Source organism: Pinus tabuliformis, chromosome 8, assembly GCF_031772625.1.
Source record: "Pinus tabuliformis cultivar Carrire ecotype Pingquan chromosome 8, CPIR1, whole genome shotgun sequence".
NCBI classification, from domain to species: Eukaryota; Viridiplantae; Streptophyta; class Pinopsida; order Pinales; family Pinaceae; genus Pinus; species Pinus tabuliformis.
The window spans coordinates 85978450-85989562 of record NC_142294.1 but is presented as its reverse complement, the minus strand read 5'-3'; the positions used below and the strand labels follow the sequence as shown (position 1 = coordinate 85989562).

General features: G+C 37.5%; 1 protein-coding gene across 1 annotated transcript; it reads left to right on the top strand.

The window, feature by feature from the left end:
• Window positions 1-7343: 7343 nt before the first annotated feature.
• LOC149234260 (LEAF RUST 10 DISEASE-RESISTANCE LOCUS RECEPTOR-LIKE PROTEIN KINASE-like 1.2) lies at window positions 7344-9651 on the top strand. The gene is made up of 2 exons (XM_089368201.1): window positions 7344-7917; window positions 8501-9651. Exons 1-2 carry the CDS (start codon window positions 7344-7346, stop codon window positions 9649-9651), a joined length of 1725 nt encoding a protein of 574 aa, XP_089224327.1.
• Window positions 9652-11113: the final 1462 nt, after the last annotated feature.

Here is an 11113-nt window from a genome sequence, read left to right as displayed (position 1 = left end):
TTGGGTCCAAGCCCCCTCAAACCAACACCTATGATAAGGAGATCTATGCCATGGTACAAGCTGTGAAGAAGTGGAAGCACTATCTGATGGGAAAGGATAAATTCATCCACACATATCACCAACTGTTATTTAACATACAGACCTAGAGTAAGCTACAATAGACTAGACATTACAAGTTGATGGGGTTTTTATATCAGTTTCATTTTGTGATCAAGTATAAGAATGGAAACACAAACAAGTTAGACAACATGTTATCAAGGCCACCCACATCAAAGATCACAGCTTTCGGGACTCTTATTCACATGGAGCCATTCACCCATGATGCATATAGAAATGCATATTCAGAGAATGAGGAATTCAAGGAGGTGTATCAATAGTTATAGAGTCAAAGTCATGTGCACGATGGTGATAGTACCATTGACTACCATCTCCAGGACGGGTTACTCTATAGGTTGCATAAGCTATGTGTTCCTAAAGTTGAGTGATTGCAGCTAATTAGAGAGGCTCACACCTCTAATGTTGCAAGGCACTTTGGTGTAGAGAAGATCATGCCTAACTTGCAAAGGTATGTGTATATGCCTAAGATGCAAGAGAATGTAGCTAGGTTCATAACAGGATGCATGCTTTATTGTACTAGCAAGCCTAGAAATAGGAAGCAAGGTCTATAACATCCCTTACATGTACTTACTCTTCCCTATGAAATCATTTCAATGGACTTTGTGGGAGGTTTACCGAAAACCAGGAAGGGACATGGCTACCTGTTAGTGGTTGATAGGTTCATCAGGATGTGTGTTCTCATGCCCTATAAAAAGACCATTAGTGGATGCAAAGTAGAAAACTTATTCTTTGGACAGGTATGGGTGCACTTTAGGATACAAAGGAGCATCATTTTAGACAGGGATACAATATTTCTTAGTGCATTTTGGACTACATTGTGGAGGATGATGGAGACAAAGTTTAAGATATCTACAATATTCCATCCACAAAGAGATGGGCAGAAAAAAGTAGTCAACAAGACTTTTGTGCAACTTTTGAGGGGATACAACTAGAAGTGTATGAAGAGCTGGGATGAAAATTTGGTATATACACAACATTCTTACAACAGAGCAGTCCACACTTCTATAGGAAAGTCCCCATTTGAGACTTGTTTTGGATATTTTCCACCTTCACCTTTGGATATTGCATATGGGCGGCAAGGAGGAGTGAGGGAAGATATTACAGGAGATGCTTTGAGGGATGAAAAACTTATACAGAAGATCAAACAGATCCATCTACAGGTATAGGAAACACTACAAAAGTCGTAGGAGAAGTATAAGGGAAGGCATGATCAACACATAACAGAGAAATCATTCAAGGTGGGAGACAGAGTATGGATACAATTGAACAAGGAGAGGCTGCAGGGGCCTGGTAAGAAAATCAACGCTCTGGGGTATGGTCCCTTTAAGATACTATAAAAGGTGGGTGATAATGCTTATTGACTCATTTTACCACCATATATGCGCATTTACTCAACTATGAATGTGGAGAATTTGAAACTCTATGAGCCTTCCATGTTAGATTAGGAAGAGGAATAGGTCCTACCTTTTGTGGAGGATTTAGCACTAGATGCTCAGGCAGAGTTGACAAAAGATACAGTTTTGCAGAAGAGGTACAAAACTACAAGATAGGGGCAACAGGACCTTTGGTAGATTGGGTTGAAGGGACAACTTCCAAGCAAAGCTAAATGGTACACCAAAGAGAAGCTAGAGGAAAAATTTCCTCACCTAATTTAGTAAAATATTTTGGGGGTCAAAAGCCTCCCAAAATGGGGAGGTGTGATTAAGATTGGATCACTATATTGTTTTTCATCCATCTCGATTCATTTGGAGTGGAAAAAGTGGAGGAATCAACTCACAGGACCATTTTTGCTGGCGGGACTCAGTTTGGAGAAACGGGTTCTAAAACCTTCTAGGATCGTTTTGAGGCATCAAATGACATTTTTTGGGGGTAAAAATTTGTCGCCTTAGTGCTACACCTTTTGATGTTGTTCTACACATAGAGATATTTCCAATTATGTAAGAAGCATGTCAACCTGAGTCCGTATGCAAAAGTTATGCCACTCAAAAGTTGATCTTCTTATTTTCACACTTATAGTTTGAGAGGATGCCACGTCAGCCCCCATTATTCATGGAAAAGGGGCTAGCCATGTGTTTTTGATATAAAAGGTTCTAGAAGAGTTTATATTATCTCTAGTAAAGAGTTGATATAGTCAAATTTAACCACTAGTAGGCTATTGGATTGTGTTATAACTTGCCCACTAGGAGGAAGACGCATTCCATTCTTTCAAGAGAATTTTGTTCCATGGCTATGCAAATATATCTAGGAGAGATAGGAGGTAGAGCACACAAAGAGGATATGTGCACTGTAGCATCCCACGGGCCACATATATTACTTCTTTGTACCTGCAACAATATTTCTAGACAGAGAAAGAGAGCAAAGCAACCTGACCTTCCAACTGGGTTTTGTCCTGAAAGGGTTTCCTAGAGCATATATTGTGTCTTATGTGATTTTGTTTTCATTCTCTACTTTTCTACATAAATTCCATTCACATGCATGCACTAATCACAATTAAATTTATAGATCTAGAATTTTAATAAAGCTGTAATAGTGTAAAAATTCAGAATTTTAATATATTATTATCAGATCCGTTGTGATGAACTGTCCAGTGGAATATCCATGGCAGTTTATGGATCATAAATAATATAAACACCATTAACATTATCATTATTAACATCATGATGATGTTGATGACAACAATGATGATGATTACCACAACAACAATGATGATGAAAAAAATATGGATGGTTATATACCCACTTCATACTCCATAGATTATCAGTTTAGACCCCTTCAAGCCCAATGATTCCAATAGTATTATGGTTGAGAAAATGTTATCATCATTGTGGTTATGATGATGATGGTGCTGGTGATGATGATGATTTTTGGGTTTGTGGGTTGGGAAAGGTTTTTTGGGGCCAAGTAGATTTGTGAGATAGGTTTATTAGGTGATGGAATCAACAAGTTTGGGTTACTGGGTTAATTGTATATGATTTTTCACGGGATATATTCTATTGGGGTTTAGAGGTCAGTAAAATAGAAGTATCATGGTTTGAGGTTAAGAAACTCATTAATGTTAATATTTAGGAATTGTAGCCTCATGTTTAAAGTTGTGAGTAGGTGATACTCATGAAAAAAGTTGTTTCCATAAGGGGTCAATAGGTCGAAAGGGCGTGTGAATTAGAGATGGATTAGTGCGCTATGTATTGATGACTGTGTTAAAGTATATTATCATCAACATCGTCATAACCAAGATGATGATTAGCACAAATTTGATAAAGATGACAATGATGTTGATGATGTTGATGACCATCATCTAATCAATGGGTTAGTCGATTGGATCCCTTCAGGCCCATTATGTTTGATGACATTATGGTTGAGCAAGTGCAACCATCATCATAATGATTACAAAGGTGATGGTGATGAAGACCAGGATGATGAAGATGATGAAAATGACATTGATGATAATGAAGATGGCTATATACACGATTATTAGTGGGTTAGTTGCTTGGGACAAGGTTTATGTGGTTAGAGATACTAGCAAGGTAGGTTTATTAAGTTGGGGTTCAATGGTCATAATTGTTCAATTTACTTCTTTGTAGGGTTTATTGAAACACACTATCGCACAAACTAAAAGGAATTTTTTTTTTGACTCATTATAAAGTGAAAAATTAGATTGTGGGCAATAAATAAATATTGTACCTAAATTATCATATGCATAAAGAAGATAACATGATGTTTTGTTTTGTGAATCAATTGTTTTCTATTAATTCAAAAGATTACATTTCAACATATAGCTTCAAAAAATCCTAATGTCCTCTCTTTTAACATATTTATTAGCCAGTAGATGCAAGCCTAAAAGCATAGAAAGTTCCCTAGATAACAAAAATAGTTGGAAAGGAAACTAAAACAAGAAAACTTGTAATGCCAAGATACAACCAATAGCCACTAGAAATCAGAAGAATTGACCGGAGCAGGGTGGTCTAAACCCAATGCAAGAGATAGAGGGGGTTGGAAATCACAATGGACATGTTTCTCCATATGTGCAATCTTGATCTCAGGCCAATCCAACTTCTCTTGAAGGCACCTCTGCCCTCTTGTCAGGCTGGTCAATTTATCATGCATCTTCCACTAGTTGCGCTAAAGATGGTTCATGAAGTTGATAATGACATTACAGTGATTGTGTTGAGCCTTGTTAAGTTGATTTGAGGAAAGAGTGATCTGCCTCAAAATAGAGTCATTGTCAGCATATGGAGGGACCTAAACCATTGTGGCGAAAGGAAGAGAGGGTGTCATTCCAATAGCCTTATCGAGGCCATGATCTTCCTATGCGTGCTCCCCACCTTACCCCATATCTCCCATGTTTCTTCTCATCCAACCGTGTTGCTGAGGCATGGCCATCTGGATGGCTAATAGACAGGTACATACACTCCACCATACTTCTTACCCAAAGAGTATATTTATTACAAGAAGACTATGTATCCACTAAAACACGCAAAGGCGCAACCCACCAATGAAATATTGTTCCTAATGGTCTGCTACAAGGATTTTCCCATGTTTGACCCCAGTGCCACCACTATCCAAACTTACCCCAAGAAAATATTTGCATACATGACCCTAAGAAAGTGCTAAAAGATCCTAGCTATACTGAAAGTCAACTTAATTAAGCTCGAGACCATACCATCAAATGTCGAAACTCCCTCTACCCACACCAATAACCATATGGAAATATCACTACCAAGGGTTGGAAAACTTACCAGGTCAATCAAATAAGAGATTGCACCCAAGTTTCTCTGGGAAAACTCATCATCCCTCCAATAAAATGATAAACCCCTAGCAAATTGAAACTTACACCGAGAATTTAAGATTCCAAGAGCTTTTACTTGCAACCACCCTCCACAAGCAATACAAATGAGGCGGAACTCTTCAAAAACAAGGGTGACATACAGAGAAAGATTCAAGACCTCTTAACTCATTCCAAATGTGAAGAATGCAAAGCAACTTTGTAAACTCACCTAGTGTGCTTACAACAAATTTGAGCAAATGGTGGCTAGCTAATTCACCTGGTGGCTTCACATAGCCATGTCCAATTCCTAGATCCTAGCTGAACTTCTGCTGAGCCAACACCCCTTCATTCTTCTCTTCCCAAGTGCAATTGCAGCAAGGACTCCCCTCCTCAATCACTTGTCAAGCACATAGACAACACTCCCTCCAATTCTTTACCACCTACTTATCAAAGGCAGACAAAAAAGATTCCCACATCTATCCCATACCAGGTTGCATAAAACTCCACCAACAAATGAAACACCATCCACACAAGTGCAACCTCTCTCAAAATATCACCAAAACCAACGTTAAATGAATTGAATGTCGCCTTACCACGACTTGATAACTCGCATGAAGATGCATACCACCCAACTGCCACAACATATATCAATTAAATGCCAATATAATTCATTGGGTGGCAAACCCCATGCTTATCCCCTCATCTCTATGCTTGGACACCCCATTAACAAGATAGCATGATGAATTTTGATTTACATCTACATTCCAAAATGCTAGATATTAGGTTGACTATCATGATTATAATTAATAATCTAATATATCTATATTTTTATATAGTTGAAAAATGTAATTTTCATTTTACTAAAATAATTAAATCTAACCAACTTATATTACATTATTAAATTTCCTCAAAAATTTTATATATATCCTAACCAAAAAACCTTTAAACTTTCCCTTTATAATAAGACAAAAACCTTAACACCAATTATCTATCAATAAAAGATATTTATATATACCATAACCAAAATATATTGCATCATTAAATCTCTTTAAACATTTAAAAAATATATACAACCAAAATCTTAACTTCCCAAAACTTATAAACTTTATTTTTATAATAAAATATAAAAAGCTTAACACCAATTATCTATCATAAATCAAACTTATCTATATATAATATAATCAAATTATTTAAATCTCCTTAAAAATTAAAGAAATTATACCACTAAAATACTAACTTAAAAATCTCTCAACTTTATCTTTGTAACAAAATATAACTTAAGGGCAATTGTCCAAATTGAATAAAACTTATTTACATATCATATGGCCGCGTACATCGCATAGAAATATACTCAAACAACACTGCATTGCGCGAAATATGAAATCGGATATATCGTAACGCGTACTTGGAGTTTGCATCAATCGTTCTTTCCCGCGCCGTCATTTTGTATTTAGTCAACCTAACTTTTCTGAATGATACACTTTTTATCTTCTTTTCTCTACAAAGTGTTATGGCTTCCGCTTTACTCTGCATTCTTTTGGTTTTTCGGTCTCTGCTCATTTTGCTTTTCAACGAAGTTTTAGTGCTTTCAGCTTTTAAAGTGTTTATGCACCTACAAAATTCAAGGACCACGTCGCTTTTTAACGTTTTGCTATTGACTCCAGCAAACGTGTTTGTTCCGTGTGGGCTTTGCATATTCTTCTCTCCAAAAAATGATTTGCATATCGATACTTGTATCTCATATTTCGGTGGAAGGAATGATTACTGGGAGTACTGTGGGAGCTTGAAACAATTATCTCGCATTAATTGCAGTGTAGGTTAGTTATTGTGTCAGCTAACCATATGTTGGTTACTGTCTAAGCTTAACCATATATTAGCTCCATGCCTAGGAATTTCTCCCCAACACCGACGCGGCAGGGATTTCTCCCCACACCGACACGGCATCTTAGGTATACTACTTCTCTAAAATTTATTGAAATTTTGTTACCCAAATTCAGACCAATTTTGACAATCAAACAATTCCCATCCTGAATAGACGAGCCAACGAAAGTCATATATTTCGGATCCTCTTGACATGTGGGGTAGGGTAGAAATAATGGAAATGATTAAGTTGATTTCGTTCAATTTAATAGACTTTCCTCAGCTATTTATAAACACTACCTACACTTCATCGTCATTGTCGCTCATTCCATTCTGTTATTGTGTCATTTTTGGTTATCCCAAAGCTGATTCCATGTCTATCATCTCATTGTCAATGTCGTTCATTCCATTCTGTTGCTGTGCCATTTCTGTTTTCCCAAAGCCGATTCCACGCCTATCATCTCATCTTCGCCCTCCGCCTTCCGTGCCTCCACATATATTATTCATTATGCTGACTGCCTGCTATGCCTCTCTATTCCCCTGCTCCTTATGCTTGGACCTGCAATACCAGTATTGCCAAAATACGAGTAAATGTGCGTATATGGATATACCGTATCCTTTGGGTGTGGGAAATCGTGGATGCGGTCACCCTAACTTCCAAATCTACTGTGTGCACAACTTAGCTCCAGAAATCACAATTCAGGGCCAGAATTACACAATACTAGAGTTTTTCAATCACTTAAACCCCTTCGTGATTGTGAGGGGCGAGCAGTGCAAATTCATAGATGATCCCATTGGCATGCAGATACCGCCTCCAGCACGTACAGACATCGCTTTGAGAATTGCTAAGGAGAACAGGACCCTGAACGTGTACAAGTGTAATAAACAGGCTCAACTGGACCACTCAATATTGGTTAGCGGGAAATGTAATTCTAGCGTCTCTTACGGTTTGTACGAGAGTGGGAATGGGATGCCGGGATGTTCCAAGGCACAAGTAACAGTTGATGTGGGATTGATGCAACTGGTTTACAATGATACAAAGAGAGATGAAAGCTGTAGATCATGTGGAGCGAGTCAGGGGATGTGTGGTTACCGTCACAACACTTCGGATTCAATTGCACCGTTCGTGTGTTATTGCGACGATGGACCCCGTACGGATAACTGCCACCGCCACGGTATGCTCTTCAAAATTCTCGCAAACTCCCTGTCAGTTCAATTAAATATGCTCTGAATGAACTAACTTATGAGGTGTAGATTAGTTGTTTATGTGAGGTTTAGTTTCATGATGTCATAAAAGGTTTAGGATGAAGTTAGTTATGGGTGGAAGGTGAAGATAGGGTTAAGTTAGTTATGGGATAAAATCTATATCGGAGGGCTTATGGGAATATTTCACAATCTTTGATGATAGTATTTAGAATGAGCAGACCATTCTCAATTTAGTTTAGAAAAAAAAATTATAATAAATTTATTCTCAGCCACCCAAGAAATGGGAAGTCAGATTCTTATAAGGACAAATATATGCGGCCCATGTTCATAAACAAGAAGATATGGTTATATGCATATGTAAACCCTTCCTGTTACTTACAATAGTTGTGTTATGGCTGCGTTACAGGTCGCCCAACCGCTATTATAATAGGTAAAGTTATGATTTCTTCCTATTCTGTTTCTCCGTTTTAAACCTGCTCTGAATTGGTTTCCATATTCTGTTCGCGTTCGGACTAAGATCGCATTGATATCAATCTCTTCGTTCCACCGCAGGTTGCTCTGTTGGAGGAGCTGCACTGTTAGCGGTCCTGTCCCTAATGTATCATCTGAAGAACAGAAAGCGTCCTCCTAGCAGGGCTCTTCGGAGACATTTGCCTGGGGGCGAGATGGGCAATTTGCCCATATTCTCTTACGAAGCACTTCGTCAGTCTACAAATGGCTTCCACGAGGAGAACGAACTTGGGGTTGGAGGGTTTGGGTCGGTGTATCTGGGTAAACTTTGGGACGGGCGAATGGTGGCCGTAAAGAGACTTTATCACGATAACTCTAGGAGAGTCGAGCAGTTCATCAACGAGGTGAAAATATTTTCTGCCTTGAATCATCCATACGTCGTTCGTCTTTATGGCTGCACCTCTGCAGACAGTCCAGAGCTGCTGCTTGTATACGAATATGTCCCAAATGGGACCCTGGCCGATCATCTTCATGGCGATCGCAAAAGCCCCAAGGGATTACCTTGTAATGCTCGCGTGAACATTGCTATTCAAACTGCCCAGGCCTTGGCTTTCCTTCACGCCCTTGAGCCGCCTATATTCCACAGAGATGTGAAATCTTCTAATATTCTCTTGGACGAGAATTTGGATATCAAATTAGCTGATTTTGGGCTTTGCAGGCTTCTGCCTGTGGATGCTTCACATGTGACTACTATCCCACAAGGCACACCAGGGTATGTTGACCCAGAGTACTATCAGTGCTATCAGCTGACTGATAAATCCGATGTCTATAGCTTTGGGGTCGTTTTGATGGAGCTCATCTCTGCCAAAATAGCGATGGACACAAATCGGAACAGAAAGGAAATAAACCTTGCTAACTTGGCGATAACGAAGATTCAGGAAGGGGCTTTGCACGAACTAGTGGATCCACAGCTGGAGATTCAAGTGAATCATGAGGTGAAGGTAATGGTGATAGCAGTTGCAGAATTGGCCTTCAGATGCTTGGCGTCAGAGAGGGATGACAGACCGGCTATGGAGGAAGTTGTTTCTCAGCTTGAGAAAATCAGACATTCGAGTTGTACGTCGACTGGTCCAGATGGAGAAGAGATGAGATCGTTTTGCAATATTAAAGAACCAGACACACCGCTGTTATCTCCCTTCTCTCTGCAGCACAGGTGGTCCAGTACAAGTTCCACTCCAAACAGCGGCACATAAACTTTTCGTTATGATTTCAAGTGCATATTTCCGCCTCACGGGTATACGTACCAAATTTAATGCTCATATTCAGTGATTGTTTTTTAATTTTGTAATGTTTTATTTAATTTATTTGATTTAATAATAGTTTTGAATCTTACCTTTAAAATTAAAATGATTAGTTTTCCACCCGGCCATCGAAAATCCCAGACCACTGGCGAAATGGAATTGCCCAGTACAACGTCAATGTTTGCGTCTATCCCAAAATTTTGTGGTGACATATATCATGACCTTTGACAAGTATAAAAATAATGAATAATTTTTAAATCAAAGTATAAAATTTATTAACCATTATATAAAAGTAAACTATAGTTTATAAAAGCATAGTGAAAGTGGTAAATGCGCGAGAATCGTGATTTTGTTATATGTGTTTTATTTTTTCCCACAATTGTTATATGTGTTTGATTATAATTGAAAAATAGTTTTTAAATTTATAAATATTAATTAAAAAATAAACTATTAAACTTCATAGATAGAGGATGGAAATACATAGTAACATAATATGATGTGGTTTGTAACTTGAATTGATACAATTAAATTATATGAGCCTATATAATTAAAAAGACTTAAAAATATTTATAATAGATAGGTTAATTTTACATCACACAAACATAATTAAATGTTTTTAAATTTCAATTTTATGTAAATTGTTATAAACTATAGGTTATTTGGAACTAACTAAGAGTAATGAATACATTTAAACATTTTTCCTTAATTACAATCACTATTACCTCTTCAAATATGTTTTATTTAGGCTTACAAAATTTGAGATCAATTGAAAAAATTGTTTTACTTTTAGCATTTTAATATCGAAGAAAAACTTGTTTTACTTCAACATCCCTATGTAGATTGTCCTTAGCTATATGTTGCACAAGCTTTAGCTTTACTTTGGTCTTCATCTTCAATATTTCATTTTCTTCTTGGTGGTGGCAGCTAGAGGGGCGGATTCCCCTTTCCCGTGAGTCTGTTCTTGCTAAAATCATAGGAACTTAGTATACCCGACTTGCAGGTGGTTGGTTATGCTCTTGGTGTTATAGTGGCAGCTATGAGGTTTGATCGTTGGTCTCCCATAGATTAGACCTGGCAGTTACCGATTCACCATGTGGTTAAAAAAAAAATATTTCATTTTCTTCTTCATATAATTTTTCTTATGCATTAGCTTCTATCTTAGCTATTATAGATTAAACTTTTCTATCAATCCCTGTAAGATCAAAAATAACTTCTTCATTTTCTTTCATCTCTCTTCCAATATGAGAAAAGCTTAGATAACTCTAGCTTTTATCTTTTATGTTGCTTCTTCTATTGTAGTTATGATAGTTTTTCCATAGTGATTTTGCAAGACACTCTTTAAGAAATGTTAATTCATCCTCATAATCAAATTCAACATTCAATGCTAAGTTCTTCTCACTTGTTGTTGTTATTA

Excerpts from the sequence above, each read along its gene's own strand:
- LOC149234260 (XM_089368201.1), top strand. The coding sequence starts at position 7,344 with ATGGATATACCGTATCCTTTGGGTGTGGGAAATCGTGGATGCGGTCAC. Across the intron at positions 7,918-8,500 it reads GGATAACTGCCACCGCCACG|GTTGCTCTGTTGGAGGAGCT; the intron begins GTATGCTCTTCA and ends GTTCCACCGCAG.